The sequence below is a fragment of the Ctenopharyngodon idella genome, chromosome 17, assembly GCF_019924925.1.
Source record: "Ctenopharyngodon idella isolate HZGC_01 chromosome 17, HZGC01, whole genome shotgun sequence".
NCBI classification, from domain to species: domain Eukaryota; kingdom Metazoa; phylum Chordata; class Actinopteri; order Cypriniformes; family Xenocyprididae; genus Ctenopharyngodon; species Ctenopharyngodon idella.
The window spans coordinates 5192192-5212120 of record NC_067236.1 but is presented as its reverse complement, the minus strand read 5'-3'; the positions used below and the strand labels follow the sequence as shown (position 1 = coordinate 5212120).

General features: G+C 37.0%; 4 protein-coding genes and 3 non-coding genes across 7 annotated transcripts in view; all 7 read left to right on the top strand.

Moving 5' to 3' along the window:
• The first annotated feature begins 2145 nt into the window (after positions 1 to 2145).
• rpl13a (ribosomal protein L13a) lies at positions 2146 to 4619 on the top strand. The gene is given in 8 exon segments (XM_051867523.1): positions 2146 to 2246; positions 2926 to 2998; positions 3297 to 3362; positions 3474 to 3575; positions 3781 to 3866; positions 4034 to 4093; positions 4367 to 4450; positions 4452 to 4619. Coding segments are annotated over 8 exon segments (618 nt in total). The 5' UTR covers positions 2146 to 2225; the 3' UTR covers positions 4578 to 4619.
• Positions 2757 to 2844, top strand: LOC127499239 (small nucleolar RNA Z195/SNORD33/SNORD32 family). The gene has a single exon (XR_007926080.1). It is a non-coding gene; the product is annotated as a small nucleolar RNA Z195/SNORD33/SNORD32 family (small nucleolar RNA).
• On the top strand, positions 3629 to 3702 carry LOC127499240 (small nucleolar RNA SNORD50). The gene has a single exon (XR_007926081.1). It is a non-coding gene; the product is annotated as a small nucleolar RNA SNORD50 (small nucleolar RNA).
• Positions 4158 to 4236, top strand: LOC127499238 (small nucleolar RNA Z195/SNORD33/SNORD32 family). The gene has a single exon (XR_007926079.1). It is a non-coding gene; the product is annotated as a small nucleolar RNA Z195/SNORD33/SNORD32 family (small nucleolar RNA).
• A 504-nt stretch (positions 4620 to 5123) lies between the features above and the next one.
• On the top strand, positions 5124 to 8372 carry commd9 (COMM domain containing 9). The gene is made up of 6 exons (XM_051867524.1): positions 5124 to 5550; positions 5658 to 5783; positions 7114 to 7253; positions 7342 to 7376; positions 7497 to 7600; positions 7850 to 8372. Exons 1-6 carry the CDS (start codon positions 5500 to 5502, stop codon positions 7985 to 7987), a joined length of 594 nt encoding a protein of 197 aa, XP_051723484.1. The 5' UTR covers positions 5124 to 5499; the 3' UTR covers positions 7988 to 8372.
• Positions 8373 to 8521: 149 nt separating this feature from the next.
• thumpd2 (THUMP domain containing 2) lies at positions 8522 to 14197 on the top strand. The gene is made up of 10 exons (XM_051867520.1): positions 8522 to 9884; positions 10191 to 10323; positions 10595 to 10902; positions 11161 to 11238; positions 11417 to 11469; positions 11543 to 11630; positions 12866 to 12940; positions 13030 to 13144; positions 13572 to 13692; positions 13786 to 14197. Exons 1-10 carry the CDS (start codon positions 9735 to 9737, stop codon positions 14111 to 14113), a joined length of 1449 nt encoding a protein of 482 aa, XP_051723480.1. The 5' UTR covers positions 8522 to 9734; the 3' UTR covers positions 14114 to 14197.
• Positions 14198 to 15432: 1235 nt separating this feature from the next.
• Positions 15433 to 19929, top strand: part of map4k3b (mitogen-activated protein kinase kinase kinase kinase 3b) — a 20521-nt gene continuing 16024 nt past the window's right edge. The window contains exons 1-3 of the mRNA XM_051867956.1: positions 15433 to 15672; positions 18789 to 18846; positions 19125 to 19215. Coding sequence (XP_051723916.1) covers positions 15577 to 15672; positions 18789 to 18846; positions 19125 to 19215 — 245 coding nt within the window. The 5' untranslated portion in view covers positions 15433 to 15576. The remainder of the gene's footprint in view (positions 15673 to 18788; positions 18847 to 19124; positions 19216 to 19929) is intronic.

The window sequence follows — 19929 nt, the reverse complement described above, 5'->3', positions numbered from 1 at the left end:
TTTGCGTTCTCTGGCAAAAAACACGGTTGTCGACTATACCATTGTGTGTTTAAAAAAAAAAAAAAAACACACATCCTGTAAGCTCTCGGGTTGTTTTATGTACTATAGTTTCAACAAATGAATAAACTCACTTTCCAAATTACCCTTGGATAACAGCGAATATAAGTGAGTACATAGAGCGCTCACCTATTTTGCTAATAATGGTACGTTCCTGTTTTTGAGACTACGGAGACAGGAGAGCACGTTCATGTCAGTGCATGCATGAGCACATGAAGAGAGAATGGCGAGGTTTCTAAATCCTAATATAAGGAAGTTTTTGGCCACACAGATCAGGATGTCGTCTGACCAGGTAGATATTTAAAAAAAAAAAAAATAGGCCTAGTGATTTTTCCGTAGCCTACTAAAGGGGAAAAAAGCATTTCACTGTATTTCAAAGCCTGTTCAGCACGCATTGTCATGTATTTTGTCAATTGTTTGCTGAATAAATGCGTTAAATGTTGTACACGTGACCATAACCCTATTTTAAAACGTTGGTAAAACGTGTCAACACAGGACCCTTTTTAAACAATTACACAACAAGAGCGCTTTCAGGTTGCCCTTGTATGACCCTTTCGTCCAGTAACGTTAGTGGTATTACATTAAGTGACATGGCATCTGACGCACTGAAGCCTATGGCACATATAACGTACCTCTGTGCTTAGTGGTACATCCGGTGGCAAGTGTGATAGTGCCACTGACATAATAGCAGAACATGTCGCAGTATATGTTGTGACACCTCCAATAGTGACTGACAGATAAGTTGAGCAACTATACTGACGTAACTGTGATACAAAAATAAATAGCCTAATTTATTAATTTTTATTTATTAATTTATTTTTTAAATAAACGTCAATTAAACGGATGTGACACTAAGCATGGCAGCATGTGCCACTTACTTCTGTCCATCAGATGCCATGTCACTTGATGTTACTACCGCCTCTCCCCATTTTGTTTACATTCAGGATAATTCTACATTTTTTGTGCTTTGTACTGCAAAACTTATGAAGCAGTATATGTATTTGGCCTTAATTTGTGCTTGTCAATCCATTGAGCAGTTTCTGGTTGAGTAAACAATTCTGTCTTGTGCAATCTGTGCTCGTCTCTCCCTCTGATAAAGCTAGGAGAATTGGGTAAAGGTGCTGGGAAAGGAGGCGGCGGTGGAGGTACAATAAGGGAGGCAGGAGGTGCGTTTGGCAAGAAACAGGCTGCTGAGGAGGAGATGTACTTCAAGTGAGTGGTTTTGCTTGATCCCATTGTGAATTTCATCTATCACACTAGATCTCTACTGATTACATGTGTTGATCAGCCCTCTTTGATTCTGTCACGTGCAGTTGTAAAGCTCGCAGTCTTTCATGCGCTGAAAAAGATATTTCATGTCTTATTCTTCCTCGCTAACACACAGGAGAAAGGAGCAAGAACAATTAGCTGCTCTAAGAAGACACCACCAGGATGAGATTGACCACCACAAGAAGGAAATTGAGAGATTACAACAGGAGATCAGTCGCCATGAGGGCATAATCAGAAAACTTAAACATGATGACTGAGACTGGCGAACCTAGACATTACATTTCATTTCATAAACAAATGGCCCACACAGAATGTTTTCAACTTGACTGAATAACTGGATGCTTTATTTTATTAAGAATTGAACTATGTAATCTCTGCTCTCACTTATTATAGTATATTATTGAAACACTGAAATAATATCACGTGTATTAATTCAGTACAGTTTCTCCTCTTGTCAATAAACATTACTTGTCTCAAATATGAATGTGTGTTATGGTATCAATAATGGTACACAAAGACAATTGAACCAAATTGTATCAAATAAAATAATTCTCAACCTATTTCTACAACATGCATTTATTTGTATTAGGCTATCTGACCGACCCATTTCAGGTCTTAACACTAATGAGCCAATCAATCAGGTGTGTTAAATTAAAGAGACAACCAAATAGGCAGAAACCCTTCTTATTTTCAAGACGCCATTTATTTACATTTTTCATTTTAGAGCCCTTGTAGCTCATTTGCGCTCCAGCTGATGGCAGCAGAAATAAATAATGAGGTTACAAACGTCCTCCGAAGAACAGAGAGTCTTGTACGTCATTTCCGATGATGCGTAAAGCCCCGCCCATGCCCCTGTCTTTTACATCGGGCGGCCCCTCGTGTCTTTCTTTTCCCACATCATGGCGGACCGGTTCAATAAGGTGCGTTCGAGTGGTACGATTTACATTAAAATATCTCACTTTTTCGCGCCGAAAGAATGTAATATTTGGGGGCTAATGCGTAGGTAACATCACCTGGCCCTGTTTGCGTTATTTGGGATCCGTTTTAAACAGTAGAATTGCTAATTTTGGGAGAAATTTTGATCACGCATCATGTCTTGCTGGAAGTCACAGGCCTGTAGTGATCGTAACACTCGTGGTGCAGTAAAAACCGGACTAGCGTTGCTGTCATTATTCAGGTACTCTATAAATGAACTACTTCTATTTTAGGGTGTTTTGAGAGTATGTAATTGACAAATGGATTAATTTGGAAGCTTTTAGGCTAAAACTAATTAATTGAAATACGTTTTACTGCAAGCGGCGCAAATGAGTTGAAAGCATTGCTCCATTACAGAGATCACGTTTTGTTGTATAGCACTATTTAACCATAAAATGTATAGAAATCTGTATAATAATCTGCTTGGTAACGCATGGCTAACGTCAGATGTGCTTTTTGTCGGTGATTAGTTCGCAACCACAGTCGAGTATTCGAGTTTAACGACCATGAGAATACTTTACGTGCACTACCATCTGAGACAAAAAGCAGTGTTTAGATAGAAACTTATAAAATTATTCGTCAACTCCATACTAATAAAACAAACCTGGTTTTACTTCTTCACAGGTTCTGATCATTGATGGCAGAGGCCATCTACTTGGTCGTCTCGCCGCTATTGTGGCTAAGCAAGTGCTGCTGGGTATGGTTATGCTTTTAAGAATTTATAGTAGTTAATACATATTTTTTTGACTGCACCTTGTTTAATTGTAGTTATAGTAACTGCATGTAACGTTTAACAAGGGCACTATAATTTTTTATTTGAAAAGCCAGTTCATTAGATTCTTAACGAGACAATTCAACCAATTAAACAGTTCTTATAACCGTTTAATAGGTTGAATTGTCTCGTTAAGAATCTGATTGTGCCCAGACTGCCATATGCATAATTTATAGATTTCAACTCAATATTTTTTTTGTAGTAATTGTTGTTTTGTTTACAGGCCACAAAATTGTGGTGGTGAGGTGTGAAGGTATCAACATCTCTGGAAACTTCTACCGCAACAAACGTAAGTTTGTTGACCACCTATAAGTATGTTGGGTTTTAAGTACACTGACTTTGACCAATGTGAAATTATTGAATTGTGTGGTGCTAAATGGTATGTTTTGTGTGTGTGCAGTGAAGTATTTGGCCTTCCTCCGCAAGAGGATGAACACCAACCCTTCCCGTGGACCATATCACTTCAGAGCCCCCAGCAGAATCTTCTGGAGGACAGTAAGAGGTGAGGAATTTTATTTTTTGTATGTTTTGGACACTTTGCTGTGGTAACATTTCAAACAATGATGAGCATCCTTTATCCCGAATCTGAACCCAGTTTGATGATACACTACGGATCTGACTCCTGAGTTTGAGTGTCACAGATAATGTGATCAGCTACACCCTTTCAATGGATGTGTAGAGGATTAAATGCTGATTTTCTTAAACAGGTATGCTTCCACATAAAACCAAGAGAGGTCAGGCCGCTCTGGACAGGCTGAAGGTCTTTGATGGCATCCCTCCTCCTTATGACAAGGTAGATTGAGTCAACTTAGTTTTTCCACAGATGAAAACTGTCAATGATGCATTTTTCTGCCTTGTTTGAGTCAAGTGAGAATACATGAAACTGTCTGAGACTTCTCTTCTACTGGAGTTAGAAATTGGCCTTGTGTTCTTGTGTTTTCATCTGATTGTGTTCCACAGAGAAAGCGTATGGTCGTCCCAGCTGCTCTCAAGATTGTGCGTCTGAAGCCCACACGCAAGGTGAGACTTGTCTTTAGTGATGTCTCTAGAAGTTCATGGTGTTTAATGATATTTGAAATCGCTTTTTGTCAGTGATGTTTTTCCACAGCAAGTATGAGTTTAACGACCATGAGTCCACTTCATGCACTACCAGCTGAGACAAAAAGATGCGGTTTGTTTTACCCGGTCTAGAATGCTAAAAACCCCGTAGATTTCTGCACTTAATTCTGGGTTTTGAGTATTTGGCCTTTACAAAATAAAGTGATACATTTGTAACTTGATTTCTTTCTCTAGTTTGCCCTGCTTGGAAGATTGGCACATGAAGTTGGCTGGAAGTACCAGGCCATCACCGCCACCCTGGAGGAGAAGAGGAAGGAAAAAGGCCAAGCTGCGCTATTCCAAGAAGAAAATCGACATCAAGCTCTCCAAGCAGGCAGAAAAGAACGTTGAAAGCAAGATCGCAAAATATACTGAGGTTCTTAAACAGTATGGTGTCCTTGTTTGAGCTGTTCCTTCAGCCATTCAAAATAAATGTTTATAGAAACTATTGTCTTGAGTGGGTTGTTTCTTTCTGCCTTTTTTTCAAATGGCATATTTGGTTTGGTAAACCTTGTCATGTTTGGAACAGAGCCCCAGAAACTAGACAATACTTGAATGAAAACAAGTTTCTACAGCTGATTAAAATGATGACAACTGGTTTCTTATCTACAAAAATGATTCATTGGAGACTGACTTTAAAACACTGCTTCTGCTTGCTCACTCAGCAAGCTGTTGATAAGCTGCTGCTAGTTAGTAATTTTACTGGGTGAATGTGTTCATTATGTGCATAATTCCAATTGTGAATTTGCTTGTACTTAAAGGGATGGTTCTGGCTGTAATTTACTCGCCCTCAATTTGTTCCAAACCTGTATGAACGTTTTCCTCTGCTGGACAGTTTTAGGTTTACAGTTTGATTTTACTTTACTATATTTACTTTAAAAGTTTTAGCCCCCCCCCCCATGGAAGTCAGTTGGAACCATCAACTGTTTGGTTACACAATTTCCAAAATATATGTTCAGCAGAAGAGAAATTCAGGGCAAGTATATGACCATTTTCATTTTTGGGTGAGCTATCCATTTAACATTACTATCTTTGTCAGAAGTAAGTCCATGTCTTGAGTCCAACTTGATTTGAATGTAGGCCTGACTAGTTGCACAATAACGGGCTCTAGTACTTTTAAGGCAGAAAAAAAAACTTCTGGAGCATTTGCACATGTTGAACAAAATGTTCTTTTAAAAGCCTATCAAATATATACTGATTATCAAGAGTTGTACACGAACCATCATAATTTAATATTTAAAATATTAGTTTTTCTACGTAGGGTCTTTTATTTTGACACTGGTCTATATGTCGTGAATTCACGTGACTGCTACTTTCAGTCTGGAAACATGGCTTTTCTTACAGAGGATCAGTTCACTGCTTTGCAATTGCTGTTAAAGGTATGCAATAGAATATATCACCAGTTACTCATTCGTATGCGGTTTGTCAGTTTCTGTTGATTACATTGAATTGTCGTGCATTCTGCCACTATGTATTATTGATTCAGGCTCCGTCTAAAGATGTTGTGCGGCAGATTTGCGCAGAGAGTTACCCAGCCGGAGCCTCCAAGCGTCAGTCTGTAATCGAAAAAACAGCTAATTCTCTCTCTGTGTCCAGTAGTGAAGCGATCCAGGTGGGTTCATGTCATGTAATTCAAAATATTTCCCAGCTGTAATACTATATGTTTTGCTCGGGTGTTAATATGAAAGTATGTGTTTTATTATGTTTACAATTGTAACCGGTATGAAATCATTTGGTCAGTAAAAGCCAAAGTAAAGTGGCAAATAATAAAGCAACTATGCAATATATTTTTCTGTCATGCATTTGTGGGGAAATAAGTGTACGATATTCAAATGAAAGAATAAATACATGTATTTATAAATCACTTATTTATTCGAAATGTTTACTGGTCATAAATGTTACCACTGCCATATTTACAAGTACTGTGATAATGTATATGTATATATTACACATTATATGTTACAAATATGGTAGTTGTATCTTTCATGGGGACAAACTGGAATTAAAGGATTAGTTCACTTTCAAATGAAAATTACCCCAAGATTTACTCACCCCCAAGCATTCCTAGGTGTATATGACTTTCTTCTTTCTGATGAACACAATCGGAGATATATTAATATCCTGATGCATCCGAGCTTTACAATGGCAGTGAGCGTGAGCGGGAGTATGAGCTGAAGAAATTGCATACATTCACATCCAACCATCATAAAATATCTAGCTTTCGCCAGACCGCCTTCCATATTCTACTCAAGAAGAAAGTGTAAAACTCTTGTAGTTCAGAAAGCTTACGCTATGTCCTACGCCTTCCGTATTCAAGTTACGGAAAAAGCTTAACTGACGCGACGCCAGTTCCGTTTTTTTTCCTAATTTCCGGTCTGGCGGAAGCTAGATATTTTACTTCATAACTTGTTAAATATGGATATTTTTTTAAACAAATGCATCAATTCGCTTCAGAAGGCCTTTATTAACCCCCCGGAGCCGTGTGGAGTACATTTATGATGGATGGATGTGGATGGAAGCACTTTCTTCAGCTCATACTCGTTGATCCCACTCACTTCCATTATAAAGCTTGGATGTGTCAGGGTATTTATTAATATATCTCTGATCGTGATCATCAGAAAGAAGAAAGTCATATACACCTAGGATGGCTTGAGGGTGAGTAAAGCTTGGGGTAATTTTCATTTGAAAGTGAACTAATCCTTTAAGCAACTTTGATCATGTGACTATTTACAAACATATTCACATACTTTCAAGACGGTTTTCACATTCACGCTTCATTTATAGTTGATAACTTAAAAAAAATCTCTTTTCAGATCCTTCAAGCTAAAAAGTAAACTTTGGGCACAAATGTTATCGGTGGGATTGAATGGGTTAATGTTCATTATAAAGCATACAAAAGCACATAAATGCTGTTAATACATCCTTATTTTATTCATCAACAGTTGCTGACAGCTTTTCACGCACTCTCGCATCATGTTGTGTACCAGAATCTAACCTCTCCGGAACAGATCTTGTCAATTTTCCCAGAATCATTCCACTCAAACCTAAAGAATCTGATCACCAAAATTCTCTTGGAAAACAGGTGGATACTTAATTTGTCAAATAAATGTACTATAGGAATTTACCCTGCAGACAAGTGTGTAACCTGTTTTTGGTGTAACAATTTTTAGTGTCACATGGAGAAATGATGCTATGTCCAGTCAAAGTGAGTGTGATTTCTCAAGTTTTCATTGTATTGCAAGATGTTTGATGACATTGTATTTTATGCTTGTGATCCATAATGAAACCATTTTAGAGCTGTGAAGTTATGACGTGTGTTTCCTAGTTTCATTGCCAAAGCTGGAGGATATGGCGTGGCGAGTGGACATGAAAACTGCTTCGGACTCCTTGAGTCGTATGGCTGTGCCAACCTGTCTTTTGCAAATGAAAGTAAGATGCAGACTTAATCAGTGCTGTTATTTAAAATTACTATTTTAAAATTAAAATGTAGGCTCACCAGATATGTCTAATTAAAGATATTTATCTGTGATAACAATAAAACATTGGTTTACAAGGGTTATTTATCTGAAATAAGAATAAAACATTGGTTTAAAACTTCATTTTGATTGATGTAATATTTGGTAGTCCATATTTCTGACTTATAATGTTTTCAGTAATCTGTGTATGTGTTTGCCGAAGCTCCAGGACACTCCGTGCATTAGTGGCGGCCCAAGTGAGTCCACAATTACAATGGAGCTGAGTAGAGAGACACTGGACACCATAATAGACGGTTTGGGTCGCATCAGGGACCAGCTGACTGCAGTGGCAAGGAAGTAGAGCAGAATGACAGATGTTTGCCCCCACACCTTTCTGTGGATATTCTGACAAATACTGCTGGATTTTTTGATGCAAAAACAACAACAACAAAACAATGGACATTAAAATATAAATAATTGTAAAATAAATTAACTGATTGAATTAGTTTGTCCTTGTTTTGATATGTGATTTGTTTCATGTTTATAATCTTTGTTATATAGAAGTTGTCCCTTACAGACAAGGTTTTTTTTTTTTTTTTTCAATTCTACAAGCACTTTTTATGCTCATGGAAATTTTTCACAGCAATAAACTGAAGAAAATTCTAAGCTAGTTTGCAAGTTTGTAATAAATTGACATAATGCAACTGCTTAGGTATTACATCAATAAAAATGTCAGACAGTTTTAATTTGAGTGCGGTGGTGTTGTAAAATGAGGAGGCAACGTCCTCATTTATGTCCAATTTTCCTAGTTAAGTTAACATTACATAAAAAGAGAGACCAAATACAATTCTATTTCATATTTTTACACTATGTAATGCTCTATTTATTAAAACCAAGTATAAATTTCATCAAGTTTGTTTTTACGCATTTTTACATTTATTCCAAACTAATAACTAAAGGCAGTAACAATTTAAACAATATATATTATTTATTAACTAATATTCAGCTTTTCTTTTTATTAGTCAATTTATTTTCAGCAGTCATTAAGCTTGTACACACTGGTCACTCACTCACAGACACAAAGATGTACCTTTAATTTCACCACGCTGATTGCTCACTAAAATCCTCTGCAGACATCATGTTTTCAGGCCATTTCGAGTTTGATTTTGACGAAATAAAGCGGTGATATCTAAGTGACAATTGTTTACTTACTTTTTAATTAGTCTTCCCATTAACGCCATCACAGTCTTCATTCAGGCCGATTCGACGAGAACGCGCACGAAAACAAGAGGCGGGATTTATCGCACGAACCAATCATGTCCAATCATAACCGATCATGTCCAATCATAGCGCGATGGAGGCACTGCCTCCTCTCACGTGACTTTCTCCCATTCCTTCTCAATTACCCCCCACCAAAGAATATGCCCCCACTAACCCACCGCACGCATTTTTGAGGAGGCACTGCCTCCCTTGCCTCCTCGGAGGAAACGCCCCTGCCTGAAAGGATGATCCTGTGTTCAGCATGCACTGAGGTTCTTTTTATGGCCACGAGAGGCGCTATAAACCTTCAAAATCTTTCCTGACAGTGAGAAATATTTCAAGATAAAAGTTTCAGCTGCAATGTGTGAGGGGAAAATAACACAAAACTCATTGCAATATTTTTGGTGAAATCAAGAAAAAGGCTAGACAGGATCCATTAAATGCAAAGTGAAAAATAAAAAATTGGAGAAAAACAAATAGCCAATTGCGCGGCGTAGGGACAGAAACGTAAATAACAAGGTAAATAAACTCAGGAAGGCACTAAGACATTTCCAAAAATAAATAAATAACATAAAATCCATTTGCAGTTCAATGTTTCCATGAAATAAGAGTTAATCTGTTAAAGAAAAAAATAATATGTAATAAATTCGAGCGAAAAATACAAGAAAACAGACGTAGGAAAGCACTAAGGCTCAAGCCAACAACAACAACAAAACTTGTAATTAAATGAATATTGAAAGTCAGAAATAATATCTATCATATCTATTTTTAGAAAGTCGGTTAATGGCACGAGGTTTAATTTTGACAGACGGATGAACCCGGAAGAGTAAAGTAGTGTTTACAGTTGCATGCTGCTTGTATTTGCAATAGTACTCGTTCATAAAAACTATTTTTTTTTTTTTTTTGCGGTGATGATGAAGCACTTGTACTGCACTGCAGGTGCGGGGATGGAGGAGCTGCTGGCCGAGGAGGTTCAACACAAACTCTGCGCTACTCAAGTGAGTTTATCACACTGAGATTATGAATTATTTTAGGACAGAAATGTTATGCAAAAGTAAGTATATAAAGTTCTGTGAAACTGACATTCTCCAAATTTTTTCAGTCATCAGACAGCCACTACAGTGCATTTAAAATCATGTAAGCGATTACTAATGAACATAAAAGTAAAAAGAGGTCCAAACAAACATCAGCCCATAATTAACTAAGTTAGATAATTTCACTCTAATGCTTCTCTGCGTATTGTGGCAATGTTCCACATTTCCATAATGTTGATAAAGTGTTTTTTTGTGCTATGTTTGTGTCAGGTGGAGCAGATTTCAGGTAGAGTGTTCTTCTGCAGCAATGCTGATCTGTACACTGTGACACAACTCAAGTCTGCAGAGAGGCTGTTTCTACTTCTGCGCAAAACTGAACCCATTTCTCTTCCCAACAACCCAGGTGAGTGTGAATAAGAAGTCGTGTTCTGAATCTGATTCTGGCAAACAAACTCTTCCCATTCTGTCATGGGAAAATTTGAGTGAACTTGGTTTTCACCTTCAAGCATTTGCATTAGTGAAATCACATTTGGTTTTAGCCAGTCTGCAGGCTGTGAGAAGCCTTCGTTTGCGTCATTAGCCTATTTACATATTCATGAGATAAGAAAACAAATTACTTCATTATACTTACAGGCAACCTGTTTTACTGATCTTCACTGGTTTTATTTTAATAGCAAAGGCTGCTGCTGTTATAAAGCAGGGAGTGGTGGGAGATCTAGACATTTGGAAGCAGACCCTCTTAACCTGGACAGCCCTACAGGAAGAGCTTCAGTGCAGCCAGCAGCGTGGGCACAAGAGAAGGAGAGAGGAGGATGAGGAGGAGAGTTTGACTGTAGCAGATGAATCCACACACACTCCTACCTCCAGCACAGACTTATTAAAAAGACAAAATGAAATAAATAAGGAGTCACATGAGCAAACGCCATCCTTCAGAGTGAGCTGCCGCTGTAGTGGAGTCATTGCCCGCTCTTATACCTCCCAGGTGTGTGTGCAATTTTTATACTTTTCAAAATACAGTGGCTTGTGTTCTGTAATTCAATTATTATGGATTATACAGTCAGAATTCATCCTGCTTTAGAGAGCTCGAGTATTTAAAGTGGCAGATGACAAAACTGTAGCGTGTGCTTATAATAAACCGAACAATATATCGTGAGTTGGTGTGGACACTAATATCATTATCTTTATAGTTATTGTTCTTGGTGTGAACAGGCTTTTATTGTGTTTGTGTGTGTGTCTTCAGAGACTGGGCCGTATCATTGGGATGGCCATCAAAGAACATCTTGGGTGGAAGGTGGACCTGAAAGAGCCTGTTCTTGAAGTATGCACACTCACTTGATAAAATAAAAAAGAAAATAAGTTCATAAACACAGGCATTAAAATGTTCATGCATATACTGCAAAACATATACTACTTTAAAGTAATATGTTTACATTTACAATCAGGTTAGCCATGACTATGTAAATGTTACTGTTTGGTTTGTCTCTTTGTGTAACTAGGTAAATGTGTATTTAAGCGATGACCATTGTGTTGTAGGTATCCCTCTTTTGAAGTAAGTATCTTTCCAAATAACATTTGAAAGTCTACCAACTTAAGATCTAATTCAGTGTGTGTGGTTTCTTCAGGCATCCTTTGGCCAGTCGTTCTTATATGAAACACAATGGGTTGCGTTCTACAATAGCCTGGGCCATGACCTCTCTTTGCCCTAAACAGGTGAGGTCTAGAATGGACTTTAAAGAGGCAAATGGTACACTCACATGGTAGAATCATTAAATCAGCAGCATTAAAACAGTACATCCAGTTCCTTGGGGTGAGGGGTGTGAAAAGTATTCATACCTGGCAAGTTCTTATCTTGACAAGAAAAAAAGAAAGAAAATGGGTAGTTGACATGACATATCAAGCATATTAAAATACACATTACTGTTCAAAACTTTGGGGTTGGTAAGATTTTAAAGGGTTAGTTCACCCAAAAATGAAAATTCTGTCATTAATTACTCACCCTCATGTCGTTCTACACCCGTAAGACCTTTGTTCATCTTCAGAACACAAATTAAGATATTTTTGATAAAATCCGATGGCTCAGTGAGGCTTCCATTGACAGCAAGTTAATTAACACTTTTAATGCCCAGAAAGCTACTAAAGATGTGTTTGAAACCATTCATGTGACTACAGTGGTTCAACCTTAATGTTATGAAGCGACGAGAATACTTTTTGTGCACCAAAAAAACAAAATAACTTTAGTCAACAATAATGTAGTGATGGGTGATTTCAAAACACTGCTTCATGAAGCTTCGAAGCTTTACAAATCTTTTGTTTCGAATCAGTGGTTCGGAGCGTGTATTAAACTGCCAAAGTCACGTGATATCATTAAAGGAGGCTTCATTACGTCATAAGTGTTTCGAAATGTTTCAAAATTTCAATGGTTCACCACTGGGGGTGATGATCTTGTGAATATATTTAACAAAAATATATTTAAATAAAAAATGTATTCCTGTGATGGAAAAGTTGAATTTTCAGCATCATTACTCCAGTCCTCATCCTCAATTTCATTGAGATTAACATTAACTGAGATTAATAAATGCTTAAATAAAATCAAAATGAATACATTGATATTAAAGGTATAATTCACCCAAAAATGAAAATTCTGTTATCATTTAAGAAGATATTTTGAAGAATGTCGCTAACCAAACAGTTGATGGTCCCCAATGACTTCCATAGTATTTTTTTTTTTCCATACTATGGAAGTCAATGGAGCCCATCAGCCATATTCTTCAAAATATCTTCTTTTGTGTTCAGCAGAAGAAAGAAATTCATACAGGTTTGGAACAACTTGAAGGGGAGTATATGACAGAATTTTCATTTTTGAGTGTACTATCCCTTTAAGTAACAAAATAACAGCTTTTTGTTTTTCATAGTTTTTGTGCTCTTTTCTGTCTTTCTCTCCACAGCTGAATGATTGTGTGATTTTAGACCCAATGTGTGGAGTTGGAGCAGTGTTGTTGGAAGCAGCTCAGGAGTATTCTGTACGTAAACACACCACTCTGAACTCCACGTGCAGCATTTCACAAACAGAATGGACATCTGACTGTATATACGTTGTGTGTGTGTTCAGAATGCTGTATTTCTAGGCATGGATACAGACACATCGCAGCTGCAGAAAGCTGCAGAGAACTTGAAAGCATCGGGAATGGAAGGAAGAGTGCAGCTACTTCGTTCCTCTGCCATGGGTTTGGACAAACTCTCTTATTTCATCATCACTGACTCCGTTTAGCCAACATCTAGTATTAAAATCTGTCTCGGGTGATAGATATACAAGTGGACAGCGATAAATACAGGTGTAAACAGGGTAGAAAACATTGAGTCAGGAACGCCTGTGACCACGTTGCATTGTTAAATTCAGCATGAAATGGAAGTTCCGACAGTCTTTTCTTTGCTATTGTGATGTATATCGAAGTGAAATGGCTTTTCGAACAAGAAAAAATGTAGGGCGGGGCTTGGTTTTGTTGTTTGGAAGTTGATTGGATCAATGTGGTTTGCTATTGCTATGATCTCATATGAGTTACAGGTTGCCCCATCCTCACGGGCTTTAAAACAAAGGCTTTAATCTTTTTCTTGGGAAGAAAAGAGCCTCATTTCCTCATTTCTGTTCCTCAGAGATCCCTCTTGCAGATGGAGCAGTTGATGCTGTGCTCTGTGATGTTCCATTTGGCAGGAAGTTCAGCTGCAGCTCTGACATGCCAACTGCCCTGCCACGCTTACTGAGAGAGATGGAGAGGTGCATTCTTTCAGCAAATGTGAATTGGTTCTCTACCAATTTTTTATGCTTTTGGACTGTAGTTGTATAGTCAGTGTGTTTTTCTTTCTGCAGGGTAATTCGTGTTGGTGGACATCTTGTTCTGTTACTGAGTTTGCAGCTTTCTGCACAGCTTAAGAAGACAATTTGCACACACAAAAACAACCAACACCTAAACTCCTCAGACACAAACAATGTTCACACTGACCCCTCAAACACACAGAATGAAAGCAAAGACACACCTAAAACCTTAACGTTTCACAAATCAAGCTCTGAAACCTCAAATACACCGTTATTATTCAGCTCATTACAAGCACAGAGGACACACAGGGTTAGTCTGGGCAGCACAGATGCGTTTATACACATCTACACCAAAATACAAACTCAAGCACACTCGCACTGAAGTAAGTTCACCCTGAAATGCTTGTGGACAATCAGAATTGACAACAAATGACTAAGATGTTAATAAAATCTATTTAACACTCTACTTTACATTGTCTATTATTTAAAAATAATTTTACAACTAATTTAAGTCATTGTAATACGAATGTGGTGTGTATGGATGTGAGAGATTCAAATGAAGACAGACTTCTTAAAATTATTATTATTTACAAAAATGTTATCCCCCTCCTCAGTAGCATACTAATAGTGCCTTCTGAGCAACTCTATTGCTGCTTTTATGTTGTATAATTGTGGTACACAATTTGACTTATAATGTTTTTTCCTGTCTGTGGTACACGTTTGCTCTTTCACAATGTGTTAGTAAAATAACGTTTTGTTTTTTTTTCTTCAATATTGCAACTATATTTCTTCACCTTGGAATTATAAGGTTCTATCTGACATTTTTGTCAAAATTGAGTTATTCATATATTCTTATTCTGTGACAACTTATTTACATTATGTGATGTTTTTTATGTTGTGTACATTTTGGGTTTTTTTATTTAGAAAACAAAAAGGTTCTATCTACAAAGTCAAATGGAATGCAAAAACTTTGAAGCTCAATATCTCAAAACTGCTCAGAATGCAGACAGAACCTCCTAATTCCAAAGTGGTGATTTTGCAAAATTTATATTTCAGCCTAGTTTTTCACGTTTGCTCTATAATTTATAATATTGCGATATTATCATTAGTAATTAGACATCATAAACTGTTACTCTACTAATATATAAATAGTTCTATTATTATTTTGTTGGTTTTTATTTTTAGTTTTTTAGTTTTCATTTTAGTCTAAGTAATTTTGATGTGCTTTTGCCATATTTGCTATATATTTTTTTTAAACATTTGCTTTTAACGTTTCTATATAGCTTTATTTAATGTTTATTTCAGTTAAACTTCGTTGCCAAGGCAACTTTTCTAATTTTCAAGTTTTTGTATGTTTAAGTTTTTCATCTAATATTAATATTACATTTTAGCTTTATTTAAATTACGGAAAACTATTTTTAATAGCTTTAGTTAACGATAACGACTGTCCTTGACATGTTCCTCTTTAGTCTCAATTTTAAACAATAGGCTATATCATGTTTTGGTTTAAATATGTAGCTTGGAAAAGTATGCTTGTGCTACCTTTCTTTAAAAAAATTACTTGGTTAGATATTTGCTATCTATTAAAATGACTTTAATTAAGTGGAATAAGGTTTCAAACTCGTGCACAAAATTCTCTCTATCCTCAGTACGTGTGCTGTGACACTTTGCTAGTGTGTCAGTCGCAATGCGCATGCGCATAGTAGGCCATGTTGTTGTAGTTCGGTGGGACTGGACAGTCATATCCCTCCGTTACTGTATGTCTCTGCGATCATCACCCCCCCTCCCGTTTTTGACATCGGGAACACGTAAATAAACCGGAGTGCGCAAACAGCGACTTGCACAATGAATTTAAGCTTGGATCTGTCGCGAAGAAACCCACAGGAAGACTTTGAGCTGATCCAGAGGATCGGGAGCGGAACCTATGGGGATGTATACAAGGTAGAGATCAAACTGGGTCTCAGAACCTAGCAAGCTACCTACATAGACTGCATTTTTAGGCATCATATACGCTTTCCAAACGGTCATAATGAACCTGTGGTGCCCAAAATGCTGTCTAGGTAGGCAGCTCACTAAGGATTAAGACGCAGCCACTTAACTGCCCAATGTAACCAGTGTATGCGGGAGACAACAGATGTGTGTTTATGCTGGACCACTGTGTATCTGTGTTTTGTAGCAATTTTGCGTCTCGGATATTGTGTATTATTCTGAAAGGCTCTTGAGATCTTTGTTTCCATAATGCACAGGGCCTAGCAGGTCTATTTCACTAGAGAGAGCCAATGCAGGGCTGATAAACTGAATGTCCTGCATCTCTTCATGTGATATATGTGACATAAACAAAGGCAAGAATAGACCAATATGCTGCAGAGAGACTGTGCAGTGGCAGATGGTCACTACTAAGGGGTGTTGCAAGGTGTTTAGGAACTAAGGGGGAGGGCAAGTGCAATCATGTTCTTAAGAAACATTAAATGTGTCTGACTTCCTCTGGTGACAGGAAGTGGCTGAACTTTAACTGCAAGTGTGAGTGTGTTTGCCCACAACTATGTCCATCCTGTTTGTTCATAATTGTTCCCTCTTCCTGGGGTTTTACAGTGTGTGTGGGTTAGAGTGTGTGTTAGGTGTATGCAATATAATTCACGCACGTTTAATCAATCAGAGCCTTGTTGTAGGTGGAGAATGGATGGTTTCATCTGACATGTCTAAAATGTAGGACCAGAATAACAAAACTACTAAGCCAAATAATAACAGAGAGTAGACTTGAAATTGGGCCTCAGCTCTACCCAGCGGTGTGAAAATATGAGCATTTCACAAACTCACTTACCTTTATAGTTGTCAGTAATAAAATCTGGTTGAATATTGCAATGCAATTTAATTTGATTATTTACGTATGTTCCTCCTGATGAGATTTATCAATTAATTATTTTAATAATAGCCCTGAGCTTATTTATTACAGGACAGTGAAATGCCTCACTGCGATCGGAGAGGCCCTGTGCGAGTGTGTGTGCATGTGAAAGTTATTTGATGTTCTCCTTGTCCTACTTATGACAGCCATCACAGCCTGTGAACATCGATACACACATTTCAGCTGTTCCATATTACTTGGAGTGCTGAATGGAATTCCATTTAAAACTGAGATAAAATGTTGGAAATGTCTCTCGTTCTCTTTGTGTCTCTCTGATGACATCACCCTCACTTCTGTTTGGCAGACAGATGTCTCTCAGTTCAGTTTTATAGATGAAGCCTTTGTGAGTGTGTTTGTGCGTTAACTTGTGAGAGAACATGCAAAATACTGTGTGTGTGTGTGTATTCTAGAAAATCCTGAAAGATATTCTTGAATTGATAAACATACATGTTGATTGCATTTAAAGTCTGCATTTATATGATTATGTTAAATAATATTCCAGTTTTCTATTTTAATATAATTTAAAATGTTATGTATTCCTGTTATGGTAAAGCTGAATTTTCAGCATAATTTCTCCAGTCTTCAGTGTCACATGATCCTTCAGAAATCATTCTAATATACTGATTTGGTGCTTAAAGGGTTAGTTCACCCAAAAATGAAAATAATGTCATTTATTACTCACCCTCATGTCGTTCCAAACCTGTAAGACCTTCGTTAATCTTCGGAACGCAAATTAAGATATTTTTGTTGAAATCCGATGGCTCAGTGAGGCCTGCATAGCCAGCAATGACATTTCCTCTCTCAAGATCCATTAATGTACTAAAAACATATTTAAATCAGTTCATGTGAGTACAGTGGTTCAATATTAATATTATAAAGTGACGAGAATATTTTTGGTGCGCCAAAAAAACAAAATAATGACTTATATAGTGATGGCCGATTTCAAAACAATGCTTCATGAAGCTTCAGAGCGTTATGAATCAGCGTGTCGAATCAGCGGTTCGGAGCGCCAAAGTCACGTGATTTCAGCAGTTTGGCGGTTTGACACGCGATCCGAATCATGATTCGACACGCTGATTCATAACGCTCCGAAGCTTCCTGAAGCAGTGTTTTGAAATCAGCCATCACTATATAAGTCGTTGTTTTGTTTTTTTGGCACACCAAAAATATTCTCGTCACTTTATAGTATTAATATTGAACCACTGTACTCACATGAACTGATTTAAATATGTTTTAGTACATTAATGGATCTTGAGAGAAGACATGTCATTGCTGGCTATGAAGGCCTCACTGAGCCATCGGATTTCATCAAAAATATCTTAATTTGTGTTCCGAAGATTAATGAAGGTCTTACGGGTGTGGAACGGCATGAGGGTGAGTAATAAATTACATTATTATCATTTTTGGGTGAACTAACCCTTTAAGAAACATAGTAATAATATGGTTATGCTTTATTTTGACATTCTGTTGACTATAAGTAACATTGCACCTACATGTCAATGTCAACTAACTCTCATTAGAGTATTATTATCTGAGTATTATTAGTAGTTCTTTGTTTACTAGTCTGTGTCAGCCGTGTCATTGGATAGTAAACAATTTCTGTTCTCAATTGATAGTGGAGTAAACATTTTCTAAAATAATGTATAAGCATGTATAGTCATTTTAATGAATTAATCTCATTTGTTTTTGTTAAATTGTGTTTTTTGTATTGGCCACTGGCCACCTTGCTCTCAGCATTAGCCACTAATTAAAATATTTTCTTCAATGCCAGCTTAATGTGCAGACTAAGCAAACTACATGTATTCCATTTATGGGTTAATTTTTTAACAACTTAGCTTTAAACATTGCTTTTTGTTTTTACAGTCAACAGTAAGTGGAACTGTCTGTATGTCCAAACGGTGGTTTGGAAACTTTGTTTGATGCAACTAGTGGTGCAGAAATTGCACACACTTCTCCTTTAATGAGATGTTGAAGCAGATTGATCTTTAAATGTGGGTCTGACCCATAAAACATGTAATAATTATAGCTAATGCATATAATAATGAGTAGAGCTATCGTAGGGTCAGCGAGTTAGCATTTGGCATTAGCACTTGAACGTGTTATTGTACACTTGTTGGGCTCATGGAATCACAACTCTAATGCTCTTCTTTTCCAGGCTCGTAATGTCAGCACTGGAGAACTGGCTGCTATCAAAGTCATCAAACTAGAACCAGGTGAGCCGTCCCAGCGCTGCTGCACACACAGTGCTGTTTAACCACCGGTAGAGAGTGCCCTATCACTATCCATCAATACTTGAATAGTTAAATATTACAAGTATTGTGTGTTCATGCATTGTAATGGTGTGATTGTGCATGCATTGTGAATACAGGCAGTTTGATCACTCACTTTTTAGCACAGAATTCAGTTTTTCATTTCATTCCGTTTTCATCAGTTTCCATGTTTCAGTCTGTTTGCACTTTTTTAATGTACTATTTTGTGAATTGATTTGCAGGAGAGGACTTTGACGTGGTGCAGCAGGAAATTATTATGATGAAAGATTGTAAACACTCAAACATTGTTGCATATTTTGGCAGTTACCTCAGGTACATGTACACACATGCAATCAAACGCCCTTATGTCTCTGGCTTCAATAATATCTTTAATACATTTTTATAGTGTAATACAGTGGCATCTGGTTGTTCATTAAATGCCAACAGTTTATTTTTTCTTTAAGTGACACTGTTACATTTTGCTAGCACTACACTACCATTCAAGTTTTTTTTTGCTGAAAGAAATGAATGTTTATTCAGCAAAGACACATTAATTTGATCAAAAATGACAGTAAAGATATTTCTAATGTTACAAAGATTTTCAGTTTCAAAGAATCCTAAAAACTTTAGCAGCAAATCAGCATTTTATAATGATTTCTGAAGGATCATGTGACTCTGAAGACTGGAGTAATGATGCTGAAAATTCAGCTTTGACATCACAGGAACAAATTACGTTTTAAAATGTATTAAAATAGAAAATAGTTATTTAAAATTGTAATAATATTTCACAATATTACTGTTTTTACTGTATTTATGATAAAATTAATTCAGCCTTGATGAACAATAGACACTTCTTTCAAAAACATTCAAAGATCTTACCAATCCCAAACCTTTGAACGGTAGTGTATATTCTGTTTCACTCTTTTTAAATTTGGTGATATTTTTCACTACCTGTTAAAGTACGTGTCACAACGCAGCATGCACCTCTTCAAAGCTGTTGAGGCCAGAAATTATCTGACAAGACTTGATAATTGATGTCTTAATATC

Excerpts from the sequence above, each read along its gene's own strand:
- thumpd2 (XM_051867520.1), top strand. The coding sequence starts at position 9,735 with ATGCTGCTTGTATTTGCAATAGTACTCGTTCATAAAAACTATTTTTTT. Across the intron at positions 9,885-10,190 it reads ACAAACTCTGCGCTACTCAA|GTGGAGCAGATTTCAGGTAG; the intron begins GTGAGTTTATCA and ends TGTTTGTGTCAG. Across the intron at positions 11,631-12,865 it reads CCTCTCTTTGCCCTAAACAG|CTGAATGATTGTGTGATTTT; the intron begins GTGAGGTCTAGA and ends TTCTCTCCACAG.
- commd9 (XM_051867524.1), top strand. The coding sequence starts at position 5,500 with ATGGCTTTTCTTACAGAGGATCAGTTCACTGCTTTGCAATTGCTGTTA. Across the intron at positions 5,551-5,657 it reads CTTTGCAATTGCTGTTAAAG|GCTCCGTCTAAAGATGTTGT; the intron begins GTATGCAATAGA and ends TTATTGATTCAG. Across the intron at positions 7,377-7,496 it reads TGATGCTATGTCCAGTCAAA|TTTCATTGCCAAAGCTGGAG; the intron begins GTGAGTGTGATT and ends TGTGTTTCCTAG.